The sequence below is a fragment of the Neofelis nebulosa genome, chromosome 1, assembly GCF_028018385.1.
Source record: "Neofelis nebulosa isolate mNeoNeb1 chromosome 1, mNeoNeb1.pri, whole genome shotgun sequence".
NCBI lineage: Eukaryota > Metazoa > Chordata > Mammalia > Carnivora > Felidae > Neofelis > Neofelis nebulosa.
Window position 1 is genome coordinate 114,792,980 of NC_080782.1, and position 15,136 is coordinate 114,808,115.

The 15,136-nt window shown below is 38.0% G+C and overlaps 1 protein-coding gene across 3 annotated transcripts in view; it reads right to left on the reverse strand.

Moving 5' to 3' along the window:
• GPBP1 (GC-rich promoter binding protein 1) overlaps positions 1-15,136 on the reverse strand; it is a 75,826-nt gene that overhangs the window by 41,587 nt on the left and 19,103 nt on the right. For all 3 annotated transcript variants that reach the window (XM_058732040.1, XM_058732049.1, XM_058732056.1), the window contains exon 3: positions 2,432-2,551. In XM_058732040.1, coding sequence (XP_058588023.1) covers positions 2,432-2,494 — 63 coding nt within the window. In that variant the 5' untranslated portion in view covers positions 2,495-2,551. The remainder of the gene's footprint in view (positions 1-2,431; positions 2,552-15,136) is intronic.

A 15,136-nucleotide genomic window follows, 5' to 3' on the forward strand; every position in this document is an offset into this window, starting at 1 on the left:
GGTGGGGAGCACGAAACTCTTATGTATCCAGGCTGTGAAGTGGGCAGAAATTAAGAATGACCCCTAAATGGCTAGATTAGAGCAGCTGGGTTTTAACAGGGTGAGGAGCAAACTGCAGAGACCCATACCTAAGAGGAAAGGAGGAAAATCTGTAAGAAGTGATCTCAGGGGCGCCTGGTAGCTCAATTGGTTAAGCATCCCAACTGTGGCTCAGGTCATGATCTTGGGGTTTGTGAGTTCTAGCCCCTGGTAGGGCTCTGTGCTGACAGGTCAGAGCCTGGAGCCTGATTCTGATTCTGTGTCTCCCTCTTTCTGCCCCTTCCCCCACTCATGCTCGCTCACACTCTCTCAAAAATAAATAAACATTAAAAATTGATCTCAGGGGCACCTGGGTAGCTTAGTTGGTTAAGCATCCAACTTCGGTTCAGGTCATGATCTTGCTGTTAGAGGGTTTGAGCCCATGTCAGGCTCTGTGCTGACAGCTCAGAGCCTGGAGCCTGCTTCGGATTCTGTGTCCCCTTTCTCTCCCCTCCTCTTCTCATGCTCTCTCAAAAATAAATAAACGTTAAAAAAAAAAAATTTTTTTTTAAGTGATCTCAGTAGCTTAATCAACAGAAGTCTCCAATCTCAAATCCCATTTTATAGGCTATGAAATGAGATGTTTAATCATTTGACAGCATTCCAAAATAAGTCCTATGTCAAGAAATGGAATAGGAAATGCACCCTGGATTCTAGTCTAGGCTCACAGTAATTGTATGAACAACAAGGAACTCAATTAACCTTCCAGAGAATCCATCTGTACAAAATTATGAGCCAAAACTATGGACCAATTATTATGATCTGACATGTCCTGACTGAGGAACGACTTTCCAAAGTACAAAAATTGTTCCCATAAGAGCTACTTTTAACAAACTGTTTTTGTAAGAACTGTCTGTACCTCAAAAGGTCCTAGGTGAACACCTTAGCATGGTAGAGTATGATTAACAGGCAAACAGATGATTAAGACTCTCTCAATTCCTTTGCATTATGGAAAAAACAAAGTCAAAGACAACTATTAAGCCAGACAGATGGATTCTAACAAATTCCAAGGTCCCTCTCTTACTTAGCAAGCTTTTTAAGTGTTTATTTTTGAGACAGAGAAGGGCAGAGAAAGAGGGAGACAGAGGATCAGAAGCGGGTTCAGGGCTGACAGCAGACACCTGATGTAGGGCTCAAACTCAGGAACCATGAGATCATGACCTGGGCCGAAGTCGGACAAAACGGACTGAGCCATCCAGGCACCACACTTAAAAAAGTCTTTAAGTGGAAGACAACTGCAGTGCCTCACAAGTCTTATTCCAACTATTATGTTTGGGTTTTTAAGTAAAAGGAACATTTCTTACATTACTGAGGCCTCATCTATAACACTGCAAAGTTTTCATTACTCCTGAAATTTTAGAGCTGTGCCAAAGTCTTATGTATCTGAAAAAGTCTTCTGGTTGCATGGAAAGACTTCAAAGTCCTCAAATTTTTCTTAAGAATAGTACAGACAGGGGGCCCTGGGTGGCTCAGCAGGTTATGCGTTCAACTTTGCCTCAGGTCATAATCTCACAGCTGGGGAATTTGAGCCCGGTGTTGGGCCCTGTGCTGACAACTCAGAACCTGGAGCCTCTCCCTTTCTCTCTGCCCCTTCCCTGCTCACGTGCTGTCTCTCTCTCTCTCAAAATAAATATTAAAAAAAATTTTCTTTGAAGAATAGTATAGGCAAAGGTAAGATCCAAAAGTAAAGTTCAATGTATCCAACAGGTCTGAATAAAAATGTGTGGGGGATGCCTGGGGGGCTCAGTCAGTTAAGCTTCTGTCTCCTGATTTCAATTTACAATCATCTTGATAACAGGGTTTATGGGATAGAGCTCTGAGCGGGCTCTGTGCTGAAAGCATGCAGTCTGCTTGGGATTCTCTCACTCCCTTGCACATGCATGGGCTCAAATAAATAAATAAACTTTAAAAGAAAAAACAAAATGTGTACAAATTTGATTAGCACAAAAGACAACCAAAGTAAATGAAACAAGTATGGTGATGATATACTAAAACTGACAAATTCAACATGAAATAATTTTGGGGCGCCTGGGTGGCTCAATCGGTTGAGCGTCTGACTTTGGCTCAGGTCGTGATCTCACGGTTCGTGAGTTCAAGCCCCGCGTCAGTGTCTGTGCTGACAGCTCGGAGGCTGGAGCCTGCTTCACATTCTGTGCCCCCCGCCTCTCTCTGATTCTCCCCCACTTGCATTCTGTCTCTCTCAAAAATAAACATTAAAAAAAAAAGAAAGAATTTAGACGGTAACACAAATTTTCTCCTCAAAAATACTAAGGCTTCACATTTAAGCTACCTTTGTGTAGAACATGAACTGAGAGGCACACAAAAAGACAAAGAGAAATGCAAGAAAGAGTACCTTTGTTGATGATGGTGGAGTAGGAAAATTAAGCCAGGCTGGAGCAAAGTCATGCTGCGCCATTTAGGTCCAGTCTCTCCAACTCAGTGAAACAAGGCTTCAACACCTCATGGCAAGTCCCTGTCATATTAAAACGGAAGGAAATTAGACCTGGAGCTCCTTGCCCAATTTATCTTCTTATGCTCTCTTCTGAGTGACAATGATCTTACTACTGTAAGATTCCAATTATAATGAAATTCTGAAATAGGCAAAAATACAGTAACAAAAACTAGATCAGAAGAGTGGGGGTGAGGGCCCGAGGCGTACGGGTATGACTGCAAAGGGAAGGAGGAAGTTTTTGAGCTAACAAGGTTTTTATATTGATTGTAGTTATACAAATGTACCCATCTGTCAAAAATCAAATTGTACACTTAATACTGGCCAACTTCAGTGTAAGTAAACTATACCTCAATAAAACTTATTTTTTAAAATTACAATGGTCTAATCACAAATAGACTAGACATCAAGTGTCTCTAGATGTGACACATGACGATGCACAACCATGTTACCTATAATACATTCTTGCTCCCACCCCAGATGTAACCTGAAATCTGATCTAACTACCAACTTTCAGGAAGCTCAACAAACAGGAACAAATTAAGGACATCTGAGGGAAATAACCCAGCAAATCCAGATCACACGATACTGGACAGGTCAAATGATCTGCGTTTTTTTTTTTTTTCCCAACAAATAAATGGCTGTCAATATGCAAATAATCAAACACAACAGGTGGGCCTTATACAGATCCTTACTCAAACCAAACAACCTTTAAAGACTGAATATTATGAATCAAAAATTTAAACATGAAGTGAACATTAAATGACATTAAGAAATTATTAGTCAATTTAGATATAATAATGGTGTGATGGTGGTATTTAAAAGAAATACTGAAGTCTATTAAATTGATCCACCTGGGATCTGCTTTAAAATTAGCTTTAGGGGTACCTGGGGTGGCTCAGTCAGTTAAGAGTCCCAATTCTTGATGCAGACTCAGGTCATGATTTCAGTTTCTCAGATTGAGCCCCAGTGGGGCTCTAAGTGGACAAAGAGGAGCCTGCTTGGGATTCTCTCTCTGCCCCTCCCCTGCTCAGACATGAGTTCGGTCTCCCGCTCAAAATAAATAAACATTTTTTTTTTTTTAATTTGCTTTAAAAATCATATAATGTTCAACAGGGGTACGGGCTGGGACACCTGGGAGGCTCAGTCGGTTGAGCGTCTGGCTTTGGCTCAGGTCATGATCTCACAGTTCATGAGTTTGAGTCCCTCGTCAGTCTCTGTGCTATCAGCTCAGAGTCTGGAGCCTGCTTCGGATTCTGTCTCTCTCTCTCTCTCTCTCTGCCCCTCCCCCACTCCTGTTGTTTCTCTGTCCCTCAAAAATGAGTAAATGTTAAAAAAAATTTTTTTTTCTAAAAAAAGGCTGCACATGTTTATAAATGGTAGTACAAGGAGGTGTATACTTTTTCCCTAGTCACAGGTGTATTTGAAAATGCCCATAATTAAAATGGTTGTTTAAAATTATAATCATCACAACAGTCATCTTAAATATTTCAGGAGCTACAGCTTTTCTGCACTCTAAATTTAACTTTTTGGATGCCTCTATCAACTCCATCAAAGTTTCAAGTTGCCAGCCCAATCTAAACAGGAAATTCATAGTTTTTATTTTTTTTTTAACGTTTATTTTTATTTTTGAGACAGAGACAGAGCATGAACAGGGGAGGGGCAGAGAGAGAGGGAGACACAGAATCTGAAACAGGCTCCAGGATCTGAGCTGTCAGCACAGAGCCCGACGCGGGGCTCAAACTCACGGACCGCGAGATCATGACCTGAGCCGAAGTCGGACGCTTAACCGACCAAGCCACCCAGGCGCCTCTGTTTGTTTGTTTTAAATAATGCAGAAGCCAACTGGACAACTGTACTCCTTTCATTATAAAGTTTAGACTATCAGTTGATGAAGGAATCAAATTTTCTATGCATTACCAAGGTCTGAGTTTACTAATGACTAATGTATTTACAATTGCATAATCTCAACAGTGAAATTAAAAAAAAAAAAATAATCGATACCATTGTTAATCTTCCTTTTTCCAAATTCTTTCAAATATAATTTCTATGCCAGAATCCTTTAGTCACACCAATTTGCTAAAATACTTTTTAAAAAAACATTCTCAAATATTACAGAAGTAGTCTTTTTTTTTACTATTCCAAACAGTAGGGACCTATTTAAAAATTTAAAGGTTAAGGTTAAGAGTGGCCAGATACAGAAATAGATACAAATGGTTAACTCACTATGGTAATGAAAATGTTCAAATACTAAATGCTCGTATGAGCCATGAGCCCAATGTGGAAAAACCTTGATAAAATCTGAAAAATATGAGACAAATTCCAGTAATACGTTTATGAAACAAATGGAAGAGTATACTTAACTACATAAAAATTCAAACAACCCAGTAAACTCTAATTCTACTGTCATCTTACACTACATTTTCAAGTTTTCTGAAATTAAAAGTAAAACTTAAGTGTCTTTGGATGTATAAAGGATTTTCATTATCTATTCTGAAATGAAGCTACAAACTAAGCTGCTCTGTGATGTTTGTGACAAGATGTTACTTTTCCAACAACTTTTTGTTGGAAACTCTTTAAAATCACAGTTTCAGTAACTAAATGGGAATAAAAAGTTTTTATACTTTATATCAAAAATTCACAGGGAAATGCAGATAACCTAAAATAACCAATAATTTAAAGCTTATTTTAAACAATCTTCACTAACTTATATGCTAAAAACAATCCCTAGGTGGCAAATCACTATTATTACATATTCATTTCTGCAATATCTTTAAATGTGATTTGAACCTAGTTTTTAACGAACAAAGTATGAATAGCTAATGGCAGAAATTTTCACGTTCTGAAAAAAAAGGTAAAAAACGCTTAATTATTAAGGCATTTACAGTGTGTGAAGGAATTATGATATGCCACCCCAAAATATGCCATTTTAACCTAACAGTTTTGAGCTAAAGCTCAAATGCTTTGAGCTAAAGCATTTTAGTTCCTGAAATCCCTTATCTATCTAAAAGCAGAGCCTCCCAAAGGATTTATGATTCCGCTCCCCTGGAGCAACTCTTCTCTACAAAGGAAAAAAAAAAAAAAAAAAATTCAGTCCCAAACGGAGATATTGCCACAAACTATCATTTCTCCCATCAATTTTCCTAAGGGTCCACTTACCTAACTTTCCCAAGCCATCTTGTTTTTCCATTACTGCCCTTTCTCCCCTCCCTCTCTCCCCAATGGAATTAGGTAAAGAGTTATTAAGCAAATTCTAACCATCCCTAAATTACTCCCCTATGAGAGAATATTCTAACAAACTTTTATTTCTTTTCTCTTGTTAATCTGTCTTTTGTCAGTCTAATTTACAGTGCCCCAAACCAGGGAACCTAGGAGGCTACAAGAAATTTTACCCCCTTACCTGTATAAAGGCAAATTAAATTTTCGCAAGTGCCACCCTATCATTTTCTTTTTAGCCACACTTAGTGCCATCAGAATTCATTCTTACTTTCCTTGCATAATATTAGGAGACAAATTGTGCCCCCTTGCCCCCACAAACTCCCATATCCAAGTTTTAACTGCCCAACCTCAGAATGTAACCATATTTGGAGATAAAGGCTTTAATCAGATGATTAACTTAAATGAGGGTGTTAGGGTGGGTCCCATTCCAATTCTCTGTGCCCTAATAAGAGGAGAAAATTTGGACACAATGAAAAGACACCAGGGTTGCACAGAAAAGAGACCATGTGAAGAGGCAACAAGAGGGTGGTCATCTGCAAACCGAGAGAAGTCTCAGAGGAAACCAACTCTGTTGGCATCTTGATCTTGGACTTCAAACTTCCAAAACTGTGAGAAAATAAATTTATTTAAGACACTCAGTTTGTTTTTGTTATGGCTTCCCCAGTAAACGTTAAAAAGAAACAAAAAGACCCAAACTGAGTCACTTATTCTAAGCCCCACATCAACAAACCAAGACTTATTACTATGTAACCTGACTGTGCTTTCAGACCTTCCCAAAAATCAAATCTTAGCTGGTCAGTCTGGAATTTCTTGGTCAGCACTAGTGAGGTAATCACCTGATAGACCCCTTCCATTCCCTAATGAAAGATATAGTAGTCCACTTTTTCCCTGTCCCTAGCCTCTTCTGCCTATAAAAGCCTGCCATTTTGTACAGCTCCTAGAAGCTCTTATCTATTTGATAGATAGGATGCTACCCCATTCATGAAACTGAATAAAACCAATTTGATCTTTAAATTTACTATGATGAATTGTTTCTTAACACAAATGAATACAAACAGTATCAGAAATAACGCTCATCAAAAATGTTTGTATATAAAAACTAGTACTTACAGGAAACTGCTGGGGGGGGGGCGGTAAATAACCAGTAATTCCAGGTTATTAGGAAACTTCCACCAGATCCATTAGGTCTGATGGGCCCATGTAGACATAAATAATTAAGAGTTTTAAAAGCTGACGGTATGGTGGCACTTCGGTGGTTCAGTTAGGTGAGCGTCCGACTTCGGGTCATAATCTCACAGCTTGTGGGTTCGATCCCCGCATCTGACTCTGTGCTGACAGCTCAGAGGCTGGAGCCTGCTTCAGATTCTGTGTCTCAGTCTCTCTCTCTGCACCCCCGCCCCCAATGACACTCTGTCTCTCTCAAAAATAAACATTAAAAAAAATTTTTTTAATAAAGTTACAAAAAAAGCTGATGGTATGAAAATACTAATTTCTAATCTCAACCAACTTACAACCTGTTCATGAATAAATGCCTTCAGTCTAAAACATCAACTATTAAAAAAATTCTCCAGGGGAAAACTGGTTCTGAAAAAACCCTAATTGAAATACTGTATATGTATTAAGTGTATACACCAGACTTAAATATCCAAAATGGAGTTCTTCAGATTGAAAAATGCACTGTGGCAAAAAGTACACAAGTAATATGATTTTTCCTAATTCCTATAATACTTTTACTTCTGAACCCACTAAAAGTTTGTGCCAAATATTTTCAATGAAAACCTCAAATTCAGATGAACAGTGAACTTACTATCTTTATAATGGTTTACATTTCAGACACCATAAATAAACTTTAAGTCACAAAGCACGTCAAAAACATGCAAAACCAACTAACAGCTAAGGCATTTTAACTTTTTAACTAAGAAAGATTTTTAAGAAAGAACACAGGCTTCAGACTCTGTCCTAGATTCAAATCAACTCAGTTCCTAGGTTGGTTGACTTTGGTAAGTTAACACCAAAATGTTTCTTCTCTTTATTAAAATTTAAGACAACTACCAATTACCTTTCAAGATTCAACTTGATAACTATTAAAGTTCTAAAAAGACAACTACCCTTTATTATCAGACTATCTACATAGAACCCTTTAACAAGGTTAACTTTTTCATTTAGCCAAACTGTTCACAATCCTTCATTAATAAGGTAAGAACCAGAAAACAACTATTCAAATTCACGTGTGAAATACTTTTTCAGTATAAGCTCAGTTTAATATATTAGATTTTATTTAAAAAGTGGGTCTTCCTCTTCCCACTTATTATCCCAGTTATTATATGGGAGAAAAGCAGAGGAGCCAGGGGATCCAGATCTTAACAGGCAGAGTCAGATAAGAGGGTATCAACACCTGGGAGTGGCCCAGCACAGGATGTCGATATCAAAACAAAGTGAGGAAGGGTATCCACGAAGAGGGACAGTCAGGGATGGGACACTGAGCCCAAAAGAGTAGTAAGGAAGGCATCCGTGTGCGGGGAAGAAAGGAGTGATCACAGTCAAGAGGCTAAGCTGGGAGAGGTGGGTATCCACATGGGGCAGGTGACAATGGCTACGACAGAAAACTGATTATATACAGGGGAAATAATCAAGTAAGTATTCAGAATAATGAAAGGTAAGTTTCATACTATTCAAAGAACACAGCAACTAGTAACAGAAAGGGTGAAAACTAAAGAGAATGCTGTGGTGTTGTAATGTAATGTATCACTATCATGAACGATTAATTCAGTCATATTAACAATATTAATATACTAAAAAATAATATTAAGATACTAATGTTCACATATAACCATAAAGGTAAATATTCCTGTTTATGTATATATACCTCCCCCAACTCTGCAATGAGAGAGCCTGAGCATAGTGACTCCAATAGCAATGAGCATACTTAACACTGGGCCTCGGCTTCTAAAAATGGTTTTCCACTAAACAAAACCAGGGCTTTGAAAAATAGCTGATTCCAGGGCTGGGGAAAGAAGATGACAAAATAAGCCCAGAATATTTTATTTTAGCAAAAAGCAAAGAAATGTCTAAATAATGATTACAAAATATCAAGAGGACATAGAAACCAGCATGAATGGGTTCCCAGTGGCCAAATCAGGGACAAGACGGGCATTAAAATAAGAAAACACATGTGAAGGACATCAACACAAAAATGACCAAAAAAGGAACTCCAAGAGCCTACCCCTTCACAGAAACACCAAAAAGTCAAGCAAAATCTGTCAAAATCAGCTTTGTCAGTACTCTGAAACAATCAAAAGGCTTACAGCAATCAAGCAAACAATGAATCCAGAAAACGCAAACTTAAAAACAGTAGAAAAGGTTTATAGCATTTTTATTTGTCATTGACTCCCATCTCTCCCTAGCATAGTGGAGGTCCTGAAGCCAGTGTGAAACCCAGGTTTGCTTCTGGAGTCAAGTAGACCTTATTCTCAAAGGATTATGTTTATCTGTATAAACCTGTCTGGGAGCTAAGGAATGACCTGAGGTAGCCGCCTTTGTTTTACCTACCATGCAAGGAAAAACTGCTAAACTAGAGGCATTCCTGCAAAACATTATACAGCAAATCAACAACCTCCTCCCTGGGACCAAGGTTTATAACTGAGTAAACAATAGCACACCCAAAGGCTGTAAATAAAGCCGAGAGAATTTCTCTGGGAAATTATGACATTGCAGAGAACTCCCTTATACCAGGAGACTTAGAAAACCACACCATATATGCCCAGATCAAGACACTTGCTCAGAAAAAAACCCTGAGAAAACCCTCAACTTTCACTTCAGACTGATCTTTAGTTTCAACAAGAGCAGGAAATGAAATCTAAGTTGTAAACTGTGTGGCTAACCATTCAAGAAATTCCCCAACAAAGACCCAACAGGCAAAGACTGGGAAAGTTAAATTACTTTTTAATTTTCCTTTTATTCCTTTTTGTCTTCAGACATGCATCTCCAACAAAACACTAGCTGAACATGGTTAAAGGTATCTCTACTTAGGTAAAAGTGGCTCTTGTTTGAAAAGCTCTCAAAGTAGCAGTATGTGCAGACAGCAGAAATAAAACTCCTATTGTATTGCACTGAAATTACTTTCTGTAACCAATAAATCTTTAGTCAAGTCTTATTAAAAGCTGCAACCTGTAAGCACTAAAAGTTGGTTCCTTGTTTGACCCATGTGTGAAAAGATCTGCTACCTTTAGAGAAGATAACTTACTGATCTTGATATTCATTTACACTTTTACATTGTGTTCACCATGGATTTTTCCATTAATTCTTTTAATTTCATTAAAATTTTAATTATCTCACATTCTCCTTGGCATACATTCTCCTTATGCAAAACCCGGAAGTATTTTTGGTTATTTTACAAATCATCTTTGAGATGCTAGTCCACAGTCTTCCTGGTGTCGGCCTCAATGAAATAAATTCCTTTCTTGTTTCACCCCCAGTCACTTTTCTACCTTTGGATTTTGTCAGCCTTGAGGGGCTGAGCCTGGTGTATTGAGGACTCTCAGAGCCAGGTGCTTTTGCACCTATCTCTGCACCCCAGCTACAAAAAGACATGTAGGACACCATCAAACATACCAACGCCCACCACAGTGTAAGTATATAACATATGCATACTATCTATTAAAATTCCAACATCATTTTTCATAGAAACAGAAAAGGCATTCTCAAATTCGCTTGGAACTGCAAGGGATCCCAAACATCTAAAACATTAACTGCGAAGGAGAGTACATTTACAGAACTCACATTTGGGTATTTCAAAACTTATTACAAAGTTACAAAAATAAAATCACAGTAGCATAAGGATATATAAACCAGTGGGATGGAACAAAGAGTCCAGAAATGAGGTCATACATGTATGGCCAGTTAATTTTTGAGCAAAACACTAAGAACATTTAATGGGGGAAAGAACAGTCTTTTCAACAAATGATGCTGAGACTGGTGGATATTCAATGGACTATACTATTCACACCACATACAAAAATAAACTCAAAATGGATCATCAAACAACTATAAAAGCTATCAGAAAAATACTAATAAAATAAAATAAAATAAAATAAAATAAAATAAAATAAAAGCTACCAGAAGAAGATAGGCGATAAAGCTCCATGACTTTGGATTTGTCAATGGATTTTTAGATGACACCAAGAGCATAAATAGCAATAGGGGGGAAAATGGCCTTCATAAAAATACAAAACTTCTATGGCAAAGGGTATTATCTAGAAAGTGGAAATACAACTCACAGGATGGGAAAAAATATTTGCAAATCCTATATGATAAGGATCTAATATCAAAAATATAAAGGGGCGCTTGGGTGGCTCAGTCAGTTGAGCGTCCAACTTCAGCTCAGGTCATGATCTCACAGTTCGTGTGTTTGAGCCCCACATCGGGCTCTGTGCTACCAGCTCAGAGCCTGGAGCCTGCTTTCGATTCTGTGTCTCTCTCTCTGCCCCTTCCCTGCTCATACTCTCTCTCTCAAAAATAAATAATAAAGATTTAAAAAAAATTTTTTAATAAAAAAAAAAATATGAGAGAAATTGGTACCCTTTGACATTGTTAGTAAAAAGGTAAATTGATGCAAGCACTGCAGAAAATTCCCGTAACTCCTCAAAAAGTTAAATATATGTCTCTGTGTGTGTGTGTGTGTGTGTGTGTGTGTGTGACCCAGAAATACTACATATATTTATGTATATATCTCTAAAAGAACTGAAAATGGGTATTCAAATACCTGCACACCAGTGTTCAACACCAGCTCTACTCACAATAACAAGTGGCATGTCCAAATGTCCATCACACATCAGTGTATAAACATGTGGCATAATATATATACAGTGTAAGAAGGAATGAAGTACTGACACATGCTAAAAGAGTTAACTCAAAAACATGCTAAGTGGTGAAAAGAAGCCAAACAAAAGATCACATATTGCATAATTCTAGTTATATGAAATATCAACAATAAGTAAATCCATAGAGATGATAGGCCAACTGGTGGTTGCCAAAAATTGCTGGGACAGAGGAATGGGGAGTGACTGCTAAATCAATACATATTTTTCTTTTACGATGACAAAAATGTTCTGGAACTTGATAAAAGTGGTTTTACACCATTGTGAATGTACTAAATGCCACTGAATTGTGTTTTAAAATGGTTAACTTCAGGGGTGCCTTGATAGCTCAATCAGTTGAGCATCCCACTCTTGATTTTGGCCCAGGTCATGACCCCAGGGTCATGGATCAAGCCCCGTCTAGGGCTCTGGGCTGAACATGGAGCCTGCTTGAGATTCTCTCTTCCTCTCCCTGTGCCCCTCTCCCCAGCTTGCATGCACACTCTCCCTCTAAAAAATAACATGATTTTTAAAATAAAATAAAATGGCTGGGACACCTGGGTGGCTCAGTCGGTTAAGCGTCCGATTTCAGCTCAAGTCACGATCTCACAGTTCATGAGTTCGAGCCCCGTGTCAAGCTCTGTGCTGACAGCTCAGAGCCTGGAGGCTGCTTTGGATTCGGTGTCTCCCTCTCTTTCTGCTCCTTCCCCTGCTCATGCTGTGTGTGTGTGTGTGTGTGTGTGTGTGTGTGTGTGTGTGTGTGTGTGTGTGTCAAGAATAAACATTAAAAATGTAAAAAAAAAAAAAGGTGAAGGCTGAAATAAAATTGATGCATTGTTTATAAAAAAATAAAATAAAATGGTTAACATCATGTAATGTGAGTTTCACTTCAATAAAAATAAGAGTGCTGTACTACAACCCCTTGAATAAAACACCATGAATCTGGATATAAAGGCATACAATGAAAAATTAAAGGAAGAAGAGGTTATTTACACAATTTCTAAGTACCTCCCACCCTCTAAAACAAAAACAAACTACTTACTACAGCTCTGCAGTCAAACAGCCAAGCAAATAGCCTGGGAAATCCTTAATCAACAGATCAAAGTGAACATCATCAGTCACAGAACAAACTGAAATAGTGTGCCAAATGATAGAATGCAATGAGCAGAAGAAAGCACTACTTTACTTTGTAATATTCTAGCCAAAGATGCATAACCCAAAGAAGCAGAGCCTGTCTGAATGAGAAATGCTACTCTCCAAAGAGTTATACTACAATAACTGGCCGATAACCTTCATGTATCAGGTTATAAAAGGAAAATCATTCTTTAAAAATGATCAGTCTGTGACATTTATTCTATAGTTTTGTGAGTCACATTTCTAATTTTTGAGAACTAATACTAGGACATCCTGTTCCACTGAAATTGTTTTCAATGTTGTAAAATTCTTATTAATATTTAAGTAGGCACATACTAAGTGCTAAGTGATTTCCAGACTTCCCTAATACGAAGTAAAAGAGTCCCCCCCCCCCCTCATAGATTGATTCCATAGGTCTTAAGCAGAGCCTACAAATGTTTTTAAATCAACATTTAAAGTGATTATCATAGGGGCACCTGGACAGCTCAAGTCGGTAAGTGTCTGACTTCAGCTCAAGTCATGATCTCTCAGTTTGTGGGTTTGGGCCAGGCGTCGAGCTCTGTGCTGACATCCCAGAGCCTGGAGCCTGCTTCAGATTCTGTGTCTCCCCATCTCTCTGCCTCTCCCCCTACTCATGCTTTGTCCCTCTCTCAAAAATACACAAACATTAAAATAAATAAATAAGTAAATAAGTAAAGTGATGATCATCAAGAAAGGATGGTAAATGCTGCAATAAACATCAAGAAGAAAAAAAAAAATACTTGCCTAAGGACCATGGCCACACTAAAGGAAAATATTCTATAGTTTGTTATTTTACAGTTTGGACCATGAAACAATGCCCAGTATTTTCAGTTATCGAACTCTACTTAAAATTATAGATTAGACATTCAAATATAAGAAAGCATTAAAAAACTTCACAAGAAATCTAGAGTATTACAGGGGCGCCTGGGTGGCTCAGTCGGTTAAGCAACCAACTTCAGCTCAGGTCATGATCTCGTGGTGCGAGTTCGAGCCCAACATGGAGCTCTGTGCTGACTACTCAGAGCCTGGGGCCTGCTTCAGATTCTGGGTCTCCTATCTCTGCCTCTTCCCTGCTCACACACCTTCTCTCTCTCTCAAATAAGTAAACATTAAAAAAAAAAAAAAAAAAAAAGAAATCTAGAGCATTACAAATTTCCATCCATTAAAAAGGTTCATTTTAATGCTTCCTTTTACCCTGGAATTTTGTTAGACCCTTATGCTCCTCCGTTTCCTTCTTTAATTGCTCAGTACCTTCCCATGCTTTGCTTACACGACCCACCCACCCCACAAAAAAACCAGAGTATTAAAGAACTCTTATTATTAAATTATCACATATAGAAATTGCTACATTCACTCTTCAAAAAGAATTTTAAAGGACAAAATATCATTACTAGAAACACGATGCTTCTATTTCTCAAGTTTCTAGACTACTAAAAGGTACAATACACAGAATTCAAGATCTTTGAAACATAAAATGAAATGATTTAATTTTCATGTAAAATTCACTACAAAAAAACAAGCCTTACTCTATGAACAAGTTTTTGCTCACTGAGCTTCTCTTTCTTCATAAAACTCAAGTAGGTTAAGTCATCCTTGATTTTTTTTTTTTCTAATTCAGCCTTATTTTTCTAACTCAACCCTTTTCCTTTAAGGATTGGTAATGGTATATTGTAATTTAGAGTAATACCGCAAACAAATTGGACTCAACTGGAACAAAACTTAATTTGAATAAACTTAATTACCGAAGAGCCTATGTGTTCAAAACAAAGTGAAGTCAAAACAGTGAAGATCCTTAAAGACTCAAGAAGGCCGTCCCTCTAGATCTAACATTATAACAGGGTTAACAATTATTAAAAGAAAAGAGAGAGAGAAAGGAAAGAAGGAAGAAACAAACAAACAAAAAAGAAAGGTAGGTTGTGACCTCAAATCCTTCTATCAGAAAGGTTGAGATGTAAAAGCAAATTAGTTTTTTACCTGAAGTATTTACCATGAGGAAAATATCCAAGTTATGAGGGTTCAAATGAAGTAAACTGATACACTTTAAAAAAAAGAAAACATACACTGCAATCAGCTTAAACATGTGCTCTGAAAAAGGGACTGATTTACCAAGAGACAAACAACCCCTAAGATACACAGCCAGTACTGACAGAACCTGGACAGACAAGAAGAACTCAAGCCCCTCCAGTCTCAAAAGGCCTTGTTTGATTTTTTTTTTTTTTAACATTTATTTTTGAGAGGGAGAGACGCAGAGTGTGAGTGAGGGAGGAGCAGAGAGAGAGGGAGAAACACAACATGAAGCAGGCTCCAGGCTCTGAGCTGTCAACAAAGAGCCCGACACGGGGCTCGAACCCACGAACTGCGAGACCATGACCCAAGCTGA